General features: G+C 37.6%; 1 protein-coding gene across 5 annotated transcripts in view; it reads right to left on the reverse strand.

Moving 5' to 3' along the window:
• Positions 1 to 6,334: 6,334 nt before the first annotated feature.
• Positions 6,335 to 23,520, reverse strand: part of EBAG9 (estrogen receptor binding site associated antigen 9) — a 39,228-nt gene continuing 22,042 nt past the window's right edge. For all 5 annotated transcript variants that reach the window (XM_057532322.1, XM_057532320.1, XM_007188784.2 and 2 more), the window contains 2 exons: positions 9,982 to 10,073; positions 6,335 to 6,613 (listed from right to left, as the gene is read on the reverse strand). In XM_057532322.1, coding sequence (XP_057388305.1) covers positions 6,493 to 6,613; positions 9,982 to 10,073 — 213 coding nt within the window. In that variant the 3' untranslated portion in view covers positions 6,335 to 6,492. The remainder of the gene's footprint in view (positions 6,614 to 9,981; positions 10,074 to 23,520) is intronic.

Raw genomic sequence — 23,520 nt, forward strand, 5'->3', positions numbered from 1 at the left:
GTGTACAATGAAGCAGTAACCTAGGCAATTAAAAATAGCAGTTTACACAAATCAAATCTTGAAAGAATGTCAACAAACTCCCAATGGTCCTGGGGAAAAAAAACAATTGGCAAGTCCAAATAGAATATAAACAACATGTTTATATCAGGTAATTATTTTCAAACCACTGGAAGACATTCTCTGCTGTGACTACTGATTCTCCCTCAATCACGATGACTGTGGTAACTAATGGTTATAACAATGATTCCAAAGAATTTTAAAATTAAAAAAGGTTTAAATGCTACTCAAAAGTTTGTGTTAAAAGACTGGAATATTTCAGCAGCATTTAAGTTTTGTAAAAGGTGTGTCTCTCTCAAAAATAAATTTTCAACATAAAAAAACCCAATACATAAAACACATAAAAGTGCAGTGTTTGGAACAGGTCACCAGGCCTGGAGACCTCCCATTTGCCTCCCTCTCGTCTCCTGCAGTGGTTCCAGTGTCACCTCTGCGAACAGTTTAAAAACCAGTTCACTATATACCAGGTTCTTTGAAAACCGCCAGTTCATGTAAGATCTCCTGGGTGGTAACTCTCAGTTCATTGCAAGAGTAAGTACCCTGGATAATGCTGAAGGACTCGATCTTCTACTGTCCTAAACAAATTAATGCTTAATAGAGATGTTTTCTAACCTTTTCTCACAAAACTGTTTGCCACTGCTCTGTTGATTTGAGTGGGAAGAGAGTCTCTCACTCCATCTCCAGAGGCAATGGAAGCATCTGGGATTATGGATGTGAAATGATGATGTAAAACCCACAGTCCAGGCTTTCTAGTGAATGCTGTTAAAGGCAGGCATCAGAGCTTTCCTCCTCGTGGCTCTAGAGTTCCTCCCCATGGTAATCTTATCTGGCCCACATTCAGAGATATTTTCACCCTTGTTCCTTGAAAGTATCATTTCTGATCAAAGCTATTTGAATAACTGAAAAATGAAATTTTTGCTAGACTATAGCTTTAATGGACTGCAATATGAAAACTATTAACAACTGCAATATTTCTCTAATTTGATGGTGCAGTAAGATCCTTCCTCTCCTTCCTTGCAATCAAAGAGCTCACAGTGTTTGAAATGGTTTGCCAGCCTCACTTTCTTCAGTAAACAATAGGTGCTGGCATTTTAAACTGACCTTTACTTCTTCTGAACCAGCACATTATTTCTGGCTTGTATGGAGAAAATGAAAAACTTGAAAGCAGTCTTAATAATTTTCACACTGAAAGCAGTACATGGAAAAAAGTTTTAAAGATGATCACCCATGTACCACCCTACTCCACAAGGGCTCCTTCGAATCAAGACAGATAGGCAATTAAGAGGTCTGGATGCACTGCAGAGCTTCAAAAAGGAATCAAAATCACTTGTGTGCTTTAAACTTAAATAGGGCACACTTCGTATCTCTATTCTTATGCACAGCTTACTTTATTGAACACTACAATAAAATACCGAGTAAAAAATTTTTTTTAAATTTATTTCAAGGGCCAATGTATCTAATGATGATGTCACTTTTCTCCATAAAATAGGTAACCACTCATTTTACCCAGGAATAGTCAACAGGTTTGGAAACTGCATTGCTGTATAAATTAAGGATTCAAATTAAGGTCTGAATATGTTAACAAATGAAACCAATTACCAGAAGACATTAATATCTTATAATGAGCCAAAATTGACCCAAGAATAAGAAACCATAGCAATTTCTCTCAACATACCACCAACTCAGACTATGTCCTTTGAATTTCCCGTTCATGGGGATGATTTTTTTTTTGTGCCAATCACTCTCTGAACCAGATCCTGAAGACACGTGTTAGGAAGATATCTGGACAAGGTCAGGGACACAATTTGTAGCAGGAAGGTCTCTGGGTGCAGTACTGGTCTGCACATGTATGAAACCTGTGACCTTGGCCTCATTTGAAATGTGACCCAATCAAGTGAGCTAATTGGCCTATGCAAATGTGTGAATATAAACCACACTTCATTTTGCCTTGATTATAACATCTGACCCAAGTGATCTGGGAATACATAATTATATGGCATTGACATTCAACCACAGTTGTTATTCAAATGAAAATAAAAGCCAAGCTAATTTCTTTCATGTTTATTAAATACATTCTTAGAAACACAAACGGGTATTATCTACTATCATTTGTGACATCACTGAGCTGTTTAAGAACCAGAGAGGAATTACTAAAAAGCTCACTCTTTGGCAGCTCATAGTTTCATCAAGTGAAGAGAGGCCTTGGAAACCATAGTCCACTTAGAATGCTGATTAAACACTAACGTAACTGCTCTCAAAGCTTGCTATTTTCCTTTCCATTAAGCCGGCACACAATTGTCTTTCTAAGCTTTGGTTTCCTTACACGTCAAGTGGGGATAACGTCCACCTCAATGGATTATGAGGAGTCACTGATAGTTCAAATTCTCAGGTGGTGCCGAGCCACAGAGTAAATGTTGATTCTCTTTCTTATTAAACTTGCAGTTCAACTTAAAGGTGTGTAAAAATTAATTTTGTAAGATCAGTCAACTTCTCCCACTTTCCTCAGGGAAGGGGCTGCAACATCAGTGTGTGGTGAGATGTGGAAGGTGTGCACAGGATCCCAGGAGAAAGTGTGTGCAGGGGCTCATAAGGAAGTGTGTGCAGCGGCTCACAACTACCGTTGTTGAGCGCTTATATATGTGCCAGGCACTATACTGAACCCTCAGTCCTGGTTAACCCTTAAAACCACCATCACCATTAAAAAGATTTGCAATCACAGGCGATTTGTTTAATACTGCCCCACCTCTGCAGCAGCTGGAGAACTCTGAGAAGCTCTCAAAATTGATGTGATCAGAGCAGTATACAGGCAAAGTCCCTGCAAAAATAGCCATGGAAGTTCCCTGAAGGGAAAGGCTGAGATTGTCTTGGGTGGCCAAAGACTTTTGGTGAGTTTCTCTGTAACACTCCTGATTGCGGATTAGTGGTTGCAACAGCAGTTATGCAAGGGTAGAAATCTGTCGTATGGGGTGGAGGACGAGGGGGCTTCTAGAATAGTGTCTCTTTCCAGCTTAGGAGATTGAGGCTTCTGGTGAAAAAGCATATTACTACTCTCAAAACTTACTCTGGTTACTGAGCAGTCCAATGGCCATGACTGAGGGACACTGAAAATAAAAGACAGAAAGCAAAGTAGGGACTTCCCTGGTGGCACAGTGGTTAAGAGTCTGCCTGCCAGTGCAGGGGACACGGGTTCGAGCCCTGGTCCAGGAAGATCCCACATGCCGCAGAGCAACTAAGCCCGTGCGCCACAACTACTGAGCCGGGGCTCTAGGGCCCGTGAGCCACAACTACTGAAGCCCATGCGCCTAGAGCCCCTGCTCTGCAACAAGAGAAGCCACGGCAATGAGAAGCCTGCGCACAGCAACAAAGACCCAACGCAGCCAAAAATAAAATAAATGAATACATAAATTTAAGAAAAAAAAAAAAAAAAGAAAGCAAAGTTTGGGCCTATCTCAGCTTTCAACATGCGTTCCTCATGACTTAATCATTTCTAGCTTTTTGATTTAAAGTAAGAGATGTATGACACTTCCTTTCTTTTGAACACTTAGAGGCCATCGTTGGGTTTTAAATTTGCCTAGTTTCAATACTGCTGTGTCTCAGGGAATAGGGAGGTGGCAGGAGAGGGACACAGACGGGGGAAGGGCTAGTTGGTGAAGCAGGCAGAACACATACAACATTTATCGATTAAGTTCACTGTCGTATCTTATATGGGTATGGTTTACACCCCAAAAACAATTACAATAGTAAATTAAAAATCACTGATCACCACAACAAATACAATAATGAAAAAGTTTGAAATACTGTGAAAATAACAAAATGTAATGAAGTGAGCAAAGGCTGTTGGAAAATTGGTGCTGATAAACTTGCTCAACACAGGGTTGCCACAAACCTTCAATTTGTCAAAAATACAGTATCTGCAAAGCACAATAAAGCAAAGTGCAATAAAACAAGGTATACCTGTATTGACAAAGTTTAGGCTTTTTGGAACATTGGCCGTGGTTAAATTTATACTCTACTGGTAAGCTTGTCGAGCGGTGTTGAAGATCAATCCAGATGCCAGTTTCTATAGCTACCACCTTCTTCCCAACCACCAGTCTTCATCCAGGAACAGTCACTGCCCTGGCCAGAGGCGACTACATGTTGAAACTGAGGAATTCAGATGCTGAATATTGACTCAATTAAAGATGCTACTAATAAAGAGCCAGGATTCAACTAGAGGATATCCCTAGCTAAAGCTTAATAAAAGGAGATGGCTAGAAACCATGCAATATATATATAAAAAACACAGAATAAGTTTCCCATGTTTTTCATTATTTGTTATCTCAGTACATGAAATGTGCAATTCAGATGATGGGTAGCACTTCACTAATTCTGTCTATGCCTATCCATGTTTCTTTTTTACTTCTACTAATAAGCTTCTAAAACTGATAATCCTTCGCTAAAATTAAGAAAACAAAAACAGAAACCATAAATTTAGAAGCTAAAGGAGCCAGTTTGCTACTAAAGGATTTATCATATGTATTTAACTCCATGACTTCTTTTGGAACAATATACCCAATTTAATACAGGAGTTTAGTTTACATACCAACAGAGGTCAAAAAATTCAAGAATTCCTATCTATTCTTTCCATGAGAAAAACCTCTTTCTTCCTAATTAATCATACAGACTATAATTTCTATCCAGTCTTTATTTCTAAATAAACAAAAATAAAAAATCAAACAAAAAACAAAATCTCACACATGAAAATCATGACCAAAGCAGACTTCAATAACTATGGGGGAAAAACAGTAAGACTGATTGTACTAAAGGAGAAATTACCCTTTCAAACCCCCAATTTAGAGAAAGCATGTAGCATTCCTATAATAACTAAAAATAAATAAATACAAGACATAAGATAATTCATTTATTATTAAAAATTTGAGTCTAATTCTATTTAATTGGGAGTTTACTGGCAAAAACTCTCTAATAAACATAACTGAAAATATAGCTTGGGGCTATAACAGGAAGTTTTTTTATCAAAGTTAAATTTCAACCGATTCCACTTTGCTGTACACCTGAAACTAACACACTGTAAATCAACTGTACTCCAATAAAAATTTTTTAAAAATAAAATTGCATTTAGTCTGGAAGCTTAGGGTAAGAACTTAGCTCACTGTATAGTTTCTGATTTTACCATGAAATATCACTTTAATTCAAATAAATTAGCAGTGTTTGGCCTGTAGAGTATTTGTGACATTTTCAAAATCCACAAAATGTTCATTTGGGCAACAGCTTTTAAGAAAGTAAAAATATTAAATTCTAAAGCCATAGAAGGTCAGGCTGGATATATTTTAATTGTGGAGACAAAAGTAATGAGATTTTAAACTATCAAATCTACATTTTTCCCTATGAACACAGTCTATATCTATTTCCTGAAAACTATTTTGAAGCTAGTCAACATCTGAAAATAGAAGTATTATTATTCCTATCTTGGTTTAATAAATCAATAATGTTAATGTTACCTTAGTCAACAACATAGGTAACCTGCATTATGTCAGATATATAAAACTGATATAGAAATTATCTAAAAGCTTTGAAATAGTAAAACTGAAGGCTATATGCATTTGTAAATTAATGCCTTTTGGTGGGGAGGAGCTAAGGTACTTAAAGACACCATAACATCTTAAAATCTACAACGACAGGGAAAAACTACTAATACTAGCTTTTAAAACTCACAAGTTATAATAACGTAAAACAAATTTGCCATTTTAGCTGATTTTCAATGTTTATACATGTAATATAAATGACAAATATGTATAACATTACAACACCATCTAAAAGAAAACAATGATGTACAAGATGTTTGTAATAAATAAAATTATTGCATTTAACGTCATTTTCTTGAAAACCGAAATTACCAGATCCCTAATGAATACCAGTTCAAGTTAAAGGAAATGTGTGCCAATACCAGCTTCTGACAACAAAAATAAGAAGTTAAAGCTCTGCAAGTTTGTCTGATTTAGGTCAGGTAATCATGGAAACAAAAGAATATTTAAAATTATTTATTTTATCATTATGCACATTGAAGGAAAGCATTATAGACAGCAGAGTTCTTTCCCACCATAAAATTTACACCCATTTAATTAGCTAGAAACACTAGCTCGAAGAGGTACTGATATATTCCATTTGTAATAATTTCTCTACAGCAAACAATTGTCTTACAGTTGGAACATGTTGAAGAAAATATTGTCTCACAAGTCTTTTTTGTTCTTTGAGTCTCAATCACCAAGAGTTCAAGGGACTTTGAGAGAATCCTGGTGTCCTGTATGGCCTGATGAATGCATTAAAATCAAGCACTGTATTTGCATTCTGAAAATACTCTTAGCTCCATACAAATGTTGCTTGGGTTGTGGAGCTCACATTTCTCCCACTGGCACTATGCATCTGAAGGACATTTTGTTATGAAAGTTTCACACCAATTTTGTTTTGTTCCTTCTTCATTAGCCGCTGTGCTTCCTTTTCCATTTTCTTCCTTTGTTGTTCTGCTGCTCTCTTTTCTCTGTCTGCTATCTTCTGCTGCCTGAAAAGAAACATATTCGTATTTTTACTTTTAGAAAACACTACACAGGTAAAATGGCAAATAAATTCCAGAAAGAAACAGCACTGCCCTTTTACTATCATCAAATTTAAGTTTAAAAAGTCTTCATTCTTCTCACTGCTTTGAAATTTCAAAGATTTTCAAGAACAGTATTTTTTTTAATCTTTAGAACATGACTTGCAAAATAAAAAAGGTATTATCTCTGTTTTAAAAGTAAGTAAAATGGGGCATTCAGGTTAAGTGAAATGCCCAAAGTCATAAGATTAAGGTTAAGAACCCACATCTCCTGATCCCTCTTCTTCAGATTATTTTCACTAAAACACTACTTCCATTGGACCACACCTTCTTTTTGGTACCATTCAGAAAAGCCTGATATTTAGGATTAAATATTCTGTTATTATAATAGTTAAAAACAGTCAGCTAAAGGATGTCAAGAACACAGATGTACAGAGTACAAAGCAAAGAGAAAATGGAAACTTAAGACATGACTTCCAACTAGAAGTTAGAAATCTATTTAAAGATTTGACTAGCTCTACTAATGAAGGGGCAGAATGGTGGGTATTTACTAATTACACATTATGAAATACCTTCCCCCAGTCCCTCCCTAACTCCACTGATCTAGAATCACTAAACCCCTCTATATTTATTGATTTTTTAAAATTGAAGTATAGTTGATTTACAATGTTCTGTTAATTTCCACTATATGGTAAAGTGATTCAGTTATGTATATATACATTTTAAAATATTCTTTTCAATTATGGTTTATCACAAGATATTGACTATAGTCTGTGTAATATACAATCGGGACCTTGTCATTTATCCGTTCTATATATACTAGTTTGCATCTGCTAACCTCCAAGTCCCAATCCACCCCCACCCCCGCCCGGCAACCACAAGTCTGTTCTCTATGTCTGTGAGTCTGTTTCTGTTTCGTAGATAGGTTCATTTGTGTCATATTTTAGATTGCACATCTAAGTGCTCTATCTTATTGACTGATTTGTATGGGAAGTGGGAGTAGGAGTGTGGTGATGAAATAGGAGAAAGAAGAGCAGAAGCTGGTCCTGGGTCTGAAGGTTTAGGATATGAGAAAGCGAGTCAAGAAGCACACAAGGCTGAAGAAGGAAGCTGTAGGGCACAGCTGGGCAGCAGATAGGCAACACTGGATTATATATAGAAAAATCTAGTGTGGATTTCCCATATATGGGACAGCTCAAAGCTGGCTATAGTGAGTGAAATGTATATACACTTCTCAATCATACTTACAAATGGGAGTAAGCAGAGGTATCGATGACCAAAATTCAAGAAAGTAGAGAGACTTATTTTAGGCAACATTTTGACCGTCACCATCAATTAACTAAAATTTCAAAAGAATAGTTTTAAAAAATCTAGTTTTCACTAGCTCTGCTCACTTTCAAGCAAAACTGATATCTGCACTAAAAACATCAAAATGTCTGGGGCAAAAAAAGAAAGAGAAAAATAATTAAAAAGGGCTGGCTAGGTTACAAACAAAAAAGATAATCGAGCTTTGACCTAGTTACTAGCTGATATATAAACATCAACAATTAATATTTCTGGTACAAGAGGCAACTTAGACATTAATGCAGACAAAATATATTTTTCCTGTCCAGATACATGTCTGGAATCACTAAGGTACCAGAATCTTTTTCCTTAATGATACTGATCATAGTACTGGTAGTATTTAAAGTGGCAATGGGAAACAGGCTAGGTTAGAGGCTATGGATTATGGATACACTTTTAAAATTCTCAGTGTTATCCTGGGGGCGGTAACAACATATGGAAGCCTCCAGGTGTTTTTGGCTCTACTTATGCAACTTGAAGCAAGAAACATGTCTATTACTGACAAATAGGCTCCCTCTCCCAAGCTGTCGTATCAAAAGCACTAAGTTTGAGGTTTTTGGTCTTGTTTTGTTCAGGGTGCAAGAAGATAGGGTGAAAAAGAAAAGGTTTTTGTACAGTGAATGTTCAGCTACTTGTGAACTCATAAACTCTACAGTGTTGTCATTAAGATTACTGGATTCAAAATGAATAGCTCCTTCCTTTATCCTTGTGGTTGATGATACCAATCATCACTAGAATTCCCAAAATGTTCTAAAATACCCAGACTTCTGTATCTATGATTTATCCAAAAGAAATAGAGTAAAAAGTAAAAAATAAAAAAATAAGTGACACCTTTTTTGACAATCCATGCAACATAAATGTTTACAATTCTAAAACTATTTCCTTTATACTGAATAATTGTCAAGCAGGAACTAAATATTTAAAACTCTCACAACTTTACTGACTTTTGTAATGTGACCCCTTACTGTTTAAAAAAAAATGCTGAAAACAGTAAGGACAAGATCAAAAAAAGGTCAGCCTTAACTCCCAGTTATTTAACTACACCCTCTGCTGGTTGTTCAAGGTAATTATAATTTATCGGTAAAGACAGGAAAGGACAATACAAAAATGAAATCAGTTGTTTTGTTAAGATAGTCAAATAAAGAGTAATTCATTTTCTATCCCAATTATAAAAACCATATTTGAAAAAAACACATTGCTATATTTTACTTTATCATCTTGAAAAATGCAGAAGTAATTTAGATACATTTACATATCTGAGTTTTCATCAGTGATGAGTCACAGACTCTCTCAAGGTAAATTTTCTTTTTACTCTTTGACCTAATGTGGTAGTAGCAAGAATTAAGTTTACTGCTCACAAAAACAAAGAAATAAGAACATAACCAACAAAAGCAAACTTGAAAACCTCCAGAATAATATTTTCTGTAGAGTAGGCAGTAAGTATATGACTTATGTTATCTACCTCAGGGCTTTCAAGTACATAAATTGAAATACACATACAAATATAGAGTGCAATACAAGTTATTTTCAAATAGCAGTGCTATTCACTGCTATATTCAAATGAGCAGTGCTGGCACTATGCTAGACCATGGGGAAACAAAACTAAAGGTATAATTTCTGATCTAAAGAAAATACATTGTTGTGACTCACATTTCACAGCAGGACATTTCAAGAGATAAATATATTTTATAGGGAATGAAGTATAAAGCATATAGTTCAATATGGTGTATATATGTAAAAGATCTCATTTTCCATTAATAAATTATTCTTTTGTATCTATATTGCTTTAAATTGTTGGTTTCTGTGAGGTTTTAATCATATAAAATAGCATATGCAGTCTCAAACACAAAAAAACTATCCCATATTATCAAGGTTCAAATGAGAATGACGAAAAATACAACATTTGCAGAATGAGCTTTCTTGACCTTAAATGCAACATGAACAAAACCAGTTCTTCTACTCAGGCTGCAGTGTAAATATTACTCAAATACCTCAGAACTTCTTCAGCTTGCCAGGCCGCATCTTCTTCTTCTTCCCATGCATTGGTATTTTCCTGCCAGGTATCCAAGTCACCTAATTCAGGCTACAATAAAACAAAACAAAGCAAAATTACAATGGTCAAGAGCCATCCTTTTTCCACTCAGTGGTCGAGACAGTATTTTTTTTTTTTGAAGAATTTATTATTTATTTATTTATTTATTTATTGAATTTTTGGCTGCGTTGGGTCTTCACTGCTGCGCGCGCGGCTTTCTTAGTTGCAGTGAGCGGGGGCTACTCTTTGTTGCGATGCGTGGGCTTCTCTGGTTGTGAAGCACGGGCTCTAGATGCGCAGGCTTCAGTAGTTGTGGCTCGCGGGCTCTAGAGCACAGGCTCAGCAGTTGTGGTGCACAGGCTTAGCTGCTCTGTGGCATGTGAGATCTTCCTGGACCAGGGCTCAAACCCATGTCCCCTGCATTGGGAGGTGGATTCTTAACCACTGCGCAACCAGGGAAGCCCAAGAAGAGTATCTTTTAAAGCATAACTCAGACCTTGTCATCGCCCTATATCTTCTCCACTTTCTTACCACATCCTATATAGGCTCAAATGATCGCCCCCAGTTTGCCTGGAACTGAGGGATTTCCTGAGACGCATGACCTTCCGTACTCAACAGTCCTGGCAAGTCCAGCTTTCTTCCTATTTTATGTTTTAAAGGATATTCCTTTTATATTAACTTTTCTTTTTTTGCCGACTTTAGTTTGGAATAGACAAGAATAGGACATTTGTTCTCTCTGTTATCTGTCTTTTCAGTAAGAAGAAGGAGTGGGGGGTGGAGGAAAGAGAAGAGACAGACTGATCGCAGGCTGGACTAGAGATGCTTGACTGGACTACTCTGTGCTGGGGAGATGAACTGGAAGAACCAAAGTTTCCAAACTAGCACAGTCATCTCCATTTAAGCACAAGTAATTTTCTAGATTTTTCAGTGGCAGTTACTGTCTGGGTCCCAGGCAAAAATGACAGGTCAGGCAAAATTTACTCTTTATTGGAGTACTTCTTCTATATTGTGCTTCCTTTTGCCTGTCTTACTTACTTGATACCATTGGGCTGGCCACACTACCTTCTACTATTCCGCAGGCCAGACCTCTAAAAGTTTACTTTTTCCTTCCACAAACAATGAAAATGCTCATTCTGGAGTGTTTAGTTGGTGGGGAAATAATTACATGCATAAAATAACTGGCACCAAGCTGTGAACAGATTTATTATATTCTCTTTTGAGTACTTAAGACCTAAAACCGAAATAAAATGTGTTGAATTTTCTGCTCTTAACCATAAATGAGATACAATCCTCTGTTAAAAAATGTAAAAAAAAATATTTCTGATTGTATGTTTAATGTAAATTTCTAAAAGTAAACTAGCTAAATCAAAGAAAACGATTTTCAAAGTCACTGAATGACTCTCTTGAAAAGTTATACCAACTTATTCTCCTGACAGCAGTAGGTGGAAGTCTTGTTTCCTTGTATTTTTGTCAATACGAGTAGTTAATTGCCTTCTTTTCTATCTTTGCTAACATGTTAAGATTTAAAATGGTGTCTTGTTATTTTACTTTGAATTTCTTTGAGAACTAATAAGATCAAACTTTTCTTCATGTTATCAGGTTATGTCTATTTCTTATTTGTAAATTTATCCATTTTTCCACTGAGGTGTTTGACTTTTAGTGTATAAAACATTTAGATACAAAAAAGGTGAAATGACTAAGACCATAAAAAAAAGAGTATCTGATCCTTTAGTAGAGATGGTCTTCTAAGTAAAAAAGAGAAAGTTTTAATTAACAGATTTGCTACATTCAAAACTAAATACATCTGTCCATCAAAAACATCCAAACTAAATTATAAAGCCGATAACAAAGTGAAAATTGTAAAAGATGACAGAAAAGAGTTAATAACCTTAGTATAAAAAGAGCTATCACAACAGTACAAATGATAAATTCCAAAAAGAATGTGCAATTTAAAAGAAAAATCTAATTTGTGGAATGGGTAATAAGATATTTTGGTGTAGAGAACAAAGTGCAGTAGATTACCATTCTCTCCTAGGTAATGCCCCTTTATTTTGTCTGGTTGGCGGGGAAATATCTGGAAACAGCATTGGAAACATTCTCCTTCTACCATAGTTACCTCTTCCAAACTCTTTAAGCTGTGACATGTGTATAACTTTATAATAAGCTATATTAGTGTTATAATAACATTATTACAGCTAGGTGGCAAATGTACTAATTCACTGAGGGGGTTTGAACCACTTTACCACTATGGAACAAACATAAAGTTTTAAATTCAGAAATATAAAATAAAAAACTAAACATTATGATGCTATGCTCTTTTAGAGAAGTATCTGTGGTATTATTATGCTCTCATGACATCATGTAACTGCATAAGAGTTATCAAAATTTTTAATATTTATGTGTATGATCATTTATTTAACATTGTGCCTCCCCCATTAGAATGCATTCTTCTGAGGCAAGGACCCTGCCTGTTTTGCTAACTTTCTACTATATTACCAGCACCCAGAAGAGCATCTGGCATTAGTAGGAATAGTTTTTGATCAATGAATTAAAAACATATATAAACATGGAACCTTCTGGGGAGAGGGGTCTAAGAAGTACCTGTGAAGTTAAGCAAAAAAAAAAAAAAAAAAGAAAGAAAGAAAGATGAACAGATAGAAGTGGTGGCTTAAAACTATATCTGCAAATTCTTTGACACTCCTTCAAGAGGTGGAGCTTAATTCCTCTTCCCTTGTATGTCAGCTGGATTTAGTGACTAGCTTCCAATGAGTAAAATAGTGTGCAGGAGACAGTGTTTCCCTTATAAGACTAAGTCATAAACAGGCATTGTGGCTTTACCCCTGCATGTGCTCCACTCTTTTTCTCAGTGATCATTTGTTCTGGGAAAGTCAGTGGTTATTACATCGTAAGGAAACTCAAGCAGCCCTATGGAGAAGTCCATGGCAAGGAACTGAGGCTTTGTACAACCAACCAGCATTAATCTGCCAGGCAAGTAGGTGACCACCTTTGAAATGAATCATCCAAAGCTGGCGGAGCCTTCAGATAACCACAGCCTCAGCTCATGACTTGCCTGGAAACTCATGAGAAACCCTGAGCCAGAACCACCCGGTTTAGCCACCCCTGGATTCCTAATCCACAGAAACTATGAGATAAAAAAAATATTTATTGTTGTTCAAGCCACTAAGTGTGGGGTTGTTATACAACAATGGATAACTAATGTAATCAAGCAGTCAATAATTACTAATCAATAATTAAGCAATCAAAACACACTTAAAAGCTAGGGTCTGGGGAGGTGTTTGGACAGTGATGTGTTTGAAAAAGTTCAAAGGGACAATCATCGACAGGAAGACACTGGAACTCACCAAAAAAGATACCCCACATCCAAAGACAAAGGAGAAGCCACAATGAGACGGTAGGAGGGGCGCAATCACAGTAAAATCAAATCCCATAACTGCTGGGTGGGTGACTCACAGACTGGCGAACACTTATACCACAGAAGTCCACCCACTGGAGTGAAGGTTCTGAGCCCCACGTCAGGCTTCCCAACCTGGGGATCTGGCAACGGGAGGAGGAATTCCTAGAGAATCAGACTTTGAAGGCCAGTGGGATTTGATTGCAGGACTTCGACAGGACTGGGGGAAACAGAGACTCCACTCTTGGAGGGCACACACAAAGTAGTGTGTGCATTAGGACCCAGGGGAAGGAGCAGTGACCCCAGGGAAGACTGAACCAGACCTACCTGCTAGTGTTGGAGGGTCTCCTGCAGAGGCGGAGGGACGCTGTGGCTCACCGTGGGGACAAGGACACTGGCAGCAGAAGTTCTGGGAAGTACTCCTTGGCGTGAGTCCACCCAGAGTCTGTCATTAGCTCCACAAAAGAGCCCAGGTAGGCTCCAGTGTTGGGTTGCCTCAGGGCAAACAACCAACAGGGAGGGAACCCAGCCCCACCCATCAACAGTCAAGCAGATTAAAGTTTTACTGAGCTCTGCCCACCAGAGCAACAATCAGCTCTACCCACTACCAGTCCCTCCCATCAGAAAACTTACACAGCCTCTTAGACAGCCTCATCCACCAGAGGGCAGACAGCAGAAGCAAGAAGAACTACAATCCTGCAGCCTGTGGTACAAAAACCACATTCACAGAAAGATAGACAAGATGAAAAGGCAGAGGGTTATGTACCAGATGAAGGAACAAGATAAAACCCCAGAAAAACAACTAAATGAAGTGGAGATAGGCAACCTTCCAGAAAAAGAATTCAGAATAAGGAGAGTGAAGATGATCCAGGACCTCGGAAAAAGAATGGAGGCAAAGATCAAGAAGATGCAAGAAATGTTTAACAAAGAACTAGAAGAATTAAAGAACAAACAAATAGAGATGAACAATACAATAACTGAAATGAAAACTACACTAGAAGGAATCAATAGCAGAATAACTGAGGCAGAAGAACGGGTAAGTGACCTGGAAGACAGAATGGTGGAAGTCATTGCTGCAGAACAGAATAAAGAAAACAGAATGAAAAGAAATGAAGACAGCCTAAGAGATCTCTGGGACAACATTAAATACAACAACATTCGCATTATAGGGGTCCCAGAAGGAGAAGAGAGAGAGAAAGGACCAGAGAAAATATATGAAGAGATTATAGTCGAAAACTTCCCTAACATGGGAAAGGAAATAGCCACCCAAGTCCAGGAAGCGCAGAGAGTCCCATACAGGATAAACCCAAGGAGAAACACACCAAGACACATAGTAATCAAATTAGCAAAAATTAAAGACAAAGAAAAATTATTGAAAGCAGCAAGGGAAAAATGACAAATAACCTACAAGGGAACTCCCATAAGGTTAACAGCTGATTTCTCAGCAGAAACTCTACAAGCCAGAAGGGAGTGGCATGATATACTTAAAGTGATGAAAGGGAAGAACCTACAACCAAGATTACTCTACCTGGCAAGGATCTCATTCAGATTCGATGGAGAAATCAAAAGCTTTACAGACAAGCAAAAGCTAAGAGAACTGAGCACCACCAAACCAGCTCTACAACAAATGCCAAAGGAACTTCTCTAAGTGGGAAACACAAGAGAAGAAAAGGACCTACAAAAACAAACCCAAAAACAATTAAGAAAATGGTCATAGGAACATACATATCGATAATTACCTTAAACGTGAATGGATTAAATGCTCCAACCAAAGACACAGTCTTGCTGAATGGATACAAAAACAAGACCCATGGGGCTTCCCTGGTGGCGCAGTGGTTGAGAGTCTGCCTGCCGATGCAGGGGACATGGGTTTGAGCCCTGGTCTGGGAAGATCCACATGCCACGGAGCAACTAGGCCCGTGAGCCACAATTGCTGAGCCTGCGTGTCTGGAGCCTGTGCTCCGCAACAAGAGAGGCCGCGATAGTGAGAGGCCCGCGCACCACGATGAAGAGTGGCCCCCACTTGCCGCAACTAGAGAGGGCCCTTGCACAGAAACGAAGACCCAACACAGCCATAAATAAATAAATAAATAAATAAATAAATTTTTAAAAAACAACACAATGAGATACCATTTAAAAAAACAAAAACAAAAACAAGACCCATATATATGCTGTCTACAAGAGACCCACTTCAGACCTAGGGACACATACAGACTGAAAGGGAGGGGATGGAAAAAGATATTCCATGCAAATGGAAATCAAAAGAAAGCTGGAGTAGCAATACTCGTATCAGATAACATAGACTTTAAAATAAAGAATGTTACAAGAGACAAGGAAGGATACTACATAATGATTGAGGGATCAATCCAAGAAGAAGATATAACAATTATAAATATATATGCACCCAACATAGGAGCACCTCAATACATAAGGCAACTGCTAACAGCTATAAAAGAGGAAATCAACAGTAACACAGTAATAGTGGGGGACTTTAACACTTCACTTACACCAATGGACAGATCATCCAAAACGAAAATAAATAAGGAAACAGAAGCTTTAAATGACACAATAGACCAGATCGATTTAATTGATATTTATAGGACATTCCATCCAAAAATAGCATATTACAGTTTCTTCTCAAGTGCGCACAGAACATTCTCCAGGATAGATCACATCTTGGGTCACAAATCAAGCCTCAGTAAATTTAAGAAAATTGAAATCATAACAAGCATCTTTTCTGACCACAACACTATGAGATTAGAAATGAATTACAGGGAAGAAAAACGTAAAAAACACAAACACATGGAGGCTAAACAATACGTTACTAAATAACCAAGAGATCACTGAAGAAATCAAAGAGGAAATCAAGAAACACGTAGAGACAAATGACAATGAAAACATGACGATCCAAAACCTATGGGATGCAGCAAAAGCAGTTCTAAGAGGGAAGTTTATAGCTATACAAGCCTACCTCAAAAAACAAGAAAAATCTCAAATAAACAATCTAACCTTACACCTAAAGGAACTAGAGAAAGAACAAACAAAACCCAAAGTTAGCAGAAGGAAAGAAATCATAAAGATCGGAGCAGAAATAAATGAAATAGAAACAAAGAAGACAATAGCAAAGATCAATAAAACTAAAAGCTTGTTCTTTGAGAAGATAAACAAAATTGATAAACCATTAGCCAGACTCATCAAGAAAAAGAGGGAGAGGACTCAAATCAATAAAATCAGAAACGAAAAAGGAGAAGTTACAACAGACACCACAGAAATACAAAGCATCCTGAGAGACTTCTACAAGCAGCTCTATGCCAATAAAATGGACAACCTGGGAGAAATGGACAAATTCTTAGAAAGGTAAAACCTTCCAAGACAGAACCAGGAAGAAATAGAAAATATGAACAGACCAATCACAAGTAATGAAATGCTAACTGTGATTAAAAAACCTTCCAACAAACAAAAGTCCAGGACCAGATGGCTTCACAGGTGAATTCTATCAAACATTAAGAGAAGAGCTAACACCCATCCTTCTCAAAGTCTTTCAAAAAATTGCAGAGGAAGGAACACTCCCAAACTCATTCTATGAGGCCACCATCACCCTGATACCAAAACCAGACAAAGATACTACAAAAAAAGAAAATTACAGACCAATATCACTGATGAATATAGATGCAAAAATCCTCAACAAAATACCAGCAAACAGAATCCAACAACACATTAAAAGGATCATACACCATGATCAAGTGGAATTTATTCCAGGGAGGCAAGCATTTTTCAATATACGCAAGTCAATCAATGTGATACACCATATTAACAAATTGAATTATAAAAACCATATGATCACCTCAATAGATGCAGAAAAAGCTTTTGACAAAATTCAACACCCATTAATGATAAAAACTCTCCAGAAAGTGGGTATAGAGGGAACATACCTCAACGTAATAAAGGCCATATATGACAAACCCACAGCAAACATCATTCTCAATGGTGAAAACCTGAAAGCATTTCCTCTAAGATCAGGAACAAGACAAGGATGTCCACTCTCACCACTATTATTCAACATAGTTTTGGAAGTCCTAGCCACGGCAATCAGAGAAGAAAAAGAAATAAAAGGAATATAAATTGGAAAAGGAGTAAAACTGTCACTGTTTGCAGATGACATACTACACGAGAGAATCCTAAATATGCCACCAGAAAACTACTAGAGGTAATCAATGAATTTGGCAAAGTTGCAGGATACAAAATTAAGGCACAGAAATCTCTTGCATTCCCACACACTAATGATGAAAAATCTGAAAGAGAAATTAAGGAAACACTCCCATTTACCATTGCAACAAAAAGAATAAAATACCTAGGAATAAACAGACAAAAGACATGTATGCAGAAAACTATAAGACACTGATGAAAGAAATTAAAGATGATACCAACAGATGGAGAGATATACCATGTTCTTGGATTGGAAGAATCAATATTGTGAAAATGACTATACTACCCAAAGCCATCTACAGATTCAATGCAAACCCTATCAAATTACCAATGGCATTTTTTACGGAACTAGAACAAAACATCTTAAAATTTGTATGGAGACACAAAAGACCTCGAATAGCTAAAGCAGTCTTGAAGAAAAAAAACAGAGCTGGAGGAATCAGACTCCCTGACTTCAGACTGTACTACAAAGCTACAGTAATCAAGACAATATGGTACTGGCACAAAAAGAGAAACATAGATTAATGGAACAAGATAGAAAGCCCAGAGATAAACCCATGCACCTATGGTCAACTAATCTATGACAAAGGAGGCAAGGATATACAATGGAGAAAAGACAGTCTCTTCAAAAAGTGGTGTTGGGAAAACTGGACAGCTACATGTAAAAGAATGAAATTAGGACACTCCCTAACACCATACACAAAAATAAACTCAAAATGGATTCGAGACCTAAATGTAAGACCAGACACTATAAAACTCTTAGAGGAAAACAAAGGAAGAACACTCTTTGACATAAATTACAGCAAGATCTTTTTTGATCCACCTCCTAGAGTAATGGAAATAAAAACAAAAATAAACAAATGGGACCTAATGAAACTTCAAAGCTTTTGCACAGCAAAGGAAACCATAAACAAGATGAAAAGACAACCCTCAGAATGGGAGAAAATATTTGCAAACGAATCAACGGACAAAGGATTAATCTCCAAAATATATAAACAGATCATGCAGCTCATTATTAAAGAAACAACCCAATCCAAAAATGGGTAGAAGACCTAAATTAGATATTTCTCCAAAGAAGACATACAGATGGCCAAGAAACACATGAAAAGCTGCTCAACGTCACTAATTATTAGAGAAATGCAAATCAAAGCTACAATGAGGTATCACCTCACACCAGTTAGAATGGGCATCATCAGAAAATCTACAGGACTTTTAAAAAGCACTATGTAGGAGAGATTAACCAAGATGGCGGAGTAGAAGGACGTCCTCTCACTCCCTCTTGCGAGAGCACCAGAATCACAACTGACTGCTGGACAATCATTGACAGGAAGACCCTGGACTTCACCAAAGAGGATACCCCACATCAAAGGACAGAGGAGAAGCCACAGTGAGACGGTAGGAGGGGCGCAATCAGAGTAAAATCAAATCCCATAACTGCTGGGTGGGTGACTCACAGACTGGCGAACACTTATACCACAGAAGTCCACCCACTGGAGTGAAGGTTCTGAGCCCCACGTCAGGCTTCCCAACCTGGGGGTCCGGCAACGGGAGGAGGAATTCCTAGAGAATCAGACTTTGAAGTCTAGTGGGAATTGATTGCAGGACTGTGACAGGACTGGGGGAAACAGAGACCCCACTCTTGGAGGGCACACACAAAGTAATGTGTGCATCGGGACCCAGGGGAAGGAGCAGTGACCCTGGGGGAGACTGAACCAGACGTACCTGCTGGTGTTGGGGGGTCTCCTGCAGAGGCAAGTGGTGGCTCTGTTTCACCGTGGGGATAAGGACACTGGCAGCAGAGGTCCTGGGAAGTTCTCCTTGGCGTGAGCCCTCCCAGAGTCTGCCATTAACCCCACCAAAGAGCACGGGTAGGCTCCAGTGTTGGGTTGCCTCAGGCAAAACAACCAACAGGGAGGGAACCCAGCCCCACCCATCAACAGTCAAGTGGATTAAGGTTTTACTGAGCTCTGACCACCACAGCAACAGGGAGGGAACCCAGCCCCACCCATCAACAGACAAGTGGATTAAGGTTTTACTGAGCTCTGACCACCACAGCAACAGTCAGCTCTACCCACCACCAGAGCCTCCCATCAAGCCTCTTAGATAGCCTCAACCACCAGAGGGCAGACAGCAGAAGCAAGAAAAACTACAATCCTGCAGCCTGTGGACCAAAAACCACAGTTACAGAAAGACAGAGAAGATGAGAAGGCAGAGGGCTATGTACCAGATGAAGGAACAAGAAAAAACCCCAGAAAAACAACTAAATGAAGTAGAGATAGGCAACCTTCCAGAAAAAGAATTCAGAATAATGATAGTGAAGATGATCCAGGACCTCGGAATAAGAATGGAGGCAAAGATTGAGAAGATGCAAGAAATGATTAACAAAGACCTAGAAGAATTAAAGAACAAACAAACAGAGATGACCAATACAATAACTGGAATGAAAACTACACTAGAAGGAATCAATAGCAGAGTAACTGAGGCAGAAGAACGGATAAGTGACCTGGAAGACAGAATGGTGGAATTCACTGCTGCGGAACAGACTAAAGAAAAAAGAATGAAAAGAAATGAAGACAGCCTAAGAGACCTCTGGGACAACATTAAACGCAACAACATTCGCATTATAGGGGTCCCAGAAGGAGAAGAGAGAGAGAAAGGACCAGAGAAAATATTTGAAGAGATTATAGACGAAAACTTCCCTAACATGGGAAAGGAAATAGCCACCCAAGTCCAGGAAGCGCAGAGAGTCCCATACAGAATAAACCCAAGGAGAAACACGCCGAGACACATAGTAATCAAAGTGGCAAAAATTAAAGACAAAGAAAAATTACTGAAAGCAGCAAGGGAAAAACGACAAATAACATACAAGGGAACTCCCATAAGGTTAACAGCTGATTTCTCAGCAGAAACTCTGCAAGCCAGAAGGGAGTGGCGTGATATACTTACAGTGATGAAAGGGAAGAACCTACAACCAAGATTACTCTACCCAGCAAGGATCTCATTTAGATTTGATGGAGAAATCAAAAGCTTTACAGACAAGCAAAAGCTAAGAGAATTCAGCACCACCAAACCAGCTCTACAACAAATGCTAAAGGAACTTCTCTAAGTGGGAAACACAAGAGAAGAAAAGGACCTACAAAAACAAACCCAAAACAATTAAGAAAATGGTCATAGGAACATACATATCGATAATTACCTTAAACGTGAATGGATTAAATGCCCCAACCAAAAGACATAGACTGGCTGAATGGATACAAAAACAAGACCCATATATATGCTGTCTACAAGAGACCCACTTCAGACCTAGGGACACATACAGACTGAAAGTGAGGGGATGGAAAAAGATATTCCATGCAAATGGAAATCAAAAGAAAGCTGGAGTAGCTATACTCATATCAGATAAAATAGACTTTAAAATAAAGAATGTTACAAGAGACAAGGAAGGACACTACATAATGATCCAGGGATCAATCCAAGAAGAAGATATAACAATTATAAATATATATGCACCCAACATAGGAGCACCTCAATACATAAGGCAACTGCTAACAGCTATAAAAGAGGAAATCGACAGTAACACAATAATAGTGGGGGACTTTAACACCTCACTTACACCAATGGACAGATCATCCAAAATGAAAATAAATAAGGAAACAGAAGCTTTAAATGACACAATAGACCAGATAGATTTAATTGATATATATAGGACATTCCATCCAAAAACGGCAGATTACACGTTCTTCTCAAGTGCGCACGGAACATTCTCCAGGATAGATCACATCTTGGGTCACAAATCAAGCCTCAGTAAATTTAAGAAAATTGAAATCATATCAAGCATCTTTTCTGACCACAACGCTATGAGATTAGAAATGAATTACAGGGAAAAAAACGTAAAAAAGACAAACACATGGAGGCTAAACAATACGTTACTAAATAACCAAGAGATCACTGAAGAAATAAAACAGGAAATAAAAAAATACCTAGAGACAAATGACAAGGAAAACACGACGACCCAAAACCTATGGGATGCAGCAAAAGCGGTTCTAAGAGGGAAGTTTATAGCTATACAAGCCTACCTCAAGAAACAAGAAAAATCTCAAATAAACAATCTAACCTTACACCTAAAGAAACTAGAGAAAGAAGAACAAACAAAACCCAAAGTTAGCAGAAGGAAAGAAATCATAAAGATCAGAGCAGAAATAAATGAAATAGAAACAAAGAAAACAATAGCAAAGATCAATAAAACTAAAAGTTGGTTCTTTGAGAAGATAAACAAAATTGATAAGCCATTAGCCAGACTCATCAAGAAAAAGAGGGAGAGGACTCAAATCAATAAAATCAGAAATGAAAAAGGAGACGTTACAACAGACACCGCAGAAATACAAAGCATCCTAAGAGACTACTACAAGCAACTTTATGCCAATAAAATGGACAACCTGGAAGAAATGGACAAATTCTTAGAAAGGTATAACCTTCCAAGACTGAATCAGGAAGAAACAGAAAATATGAACAGACCAATCACAAGTAATGAAATTGAAACTGTGATTAAAAATCTTCCAACAAACAAAAGTCCAGGACCAGATGGCTTCACAGGTGAATTCTATCAAACATTTAGAGAAGAGCTAACACCCATCCTTCTCAAACTCTTCCAAAAAATTGCAGAGGAAGGAACACTCCCAAACTCATTCTATGAGGCCACCATCACCCTGATACCAAAACCAGACAAAGACACTACAAAAAAAGAAAATTACAGACCAATATCACTGATGAATATAGATGCAAAAATCCTCAACAAAATACTAGCAAACAGAAAAAAAAAAAAAAATACTAGCAAACAGAATCCAACAACACATTAAAAGGATCATACACCACGATCAAGTGGGATTTATCCCAGGGATGCAAGGATTCTTCAATATACGCAAATCAATCAATGTGATACACCATATTAACAAATTGAAGAAGAAAAACCATATGATCATCTCAATAGATGCAGAAAAAGCTTTTGACAAAATTCAACACTCATTTCTGATAAAAACTCTCCAGAAAGTGGGCATAGAGGGAACCTACCTCAACATAATAAAGGCCATATATGACAAACCCACAGCAAACATCATTCTCAATGGTGAAAAACTGAAAGCATTTCCTCTAAGATCAGGAACAAGACAAGGATGTCCACTCTCACCACTATTATTCAACATAGTTTTGGAAGTCCTAGCCACGGCAATCAGAGAAGAAAAAGAAATAAAAGGAATACAAATTGGAAAAGAAGAAGTAAAACTGTCACTGTTTGCGGATGACATGATACTATACATAGAGAATCCTAAAACTGCCACCAGAAAACTGCTAGAGCTAATTAATGAATATGGTAAAGTTGCAGGTTACAAAATTAATGCACAGAAATCTCTTGCATTCCTATACACTAATGATGAAAACTCTGAAAGAGAAATTATGGAAACACTCCCATTTACCATTGCAACAAAAAGAATAAAATACCTAGGAATAAACCTACCTAGGCAGACAAAAGACCTGTATGCAGAAAACTATAAGACACTGATGAAAGAAATTAAAGATGATACCAACAGATGGAGAGATATACCATGTTCTTGGATTGGAAGAATCAACATTGTGAAAATGAGTATACTACCCAAAGCAATCTACAGATTCAATGCAATCCCTATCAAATTACCAATGGCATTTTTTACGGAGCTAGAACAAATCATCTTAAAATTTGTATGGAGACACAAAAGACCCCGAATAGCCAGAGCAGTCTTGAGGCAAAAAAATGGAGCTGGAGGAATCAGACTCCCTGACTTCAGACTATACTACAAAGCTACAGTAATCAAGACAATATGGTACTGGCACAAAAACAGAAACATAGAT

This window comes from Balaenoptera acutorostrata, chromosome 17, assembly GCF_949987535.1.
Source record: "Balaenoptera acutorostrata chromosome 17, mBalAcu1.1, whole genome shotgun sequence".
Lineage (NCBI taxonomy): Eukaryota > Metazoa > Chordata > Mammalia > Artiodactyla > Balaenopteridae > Balaenoptera > Balaenoptera acutorostrata.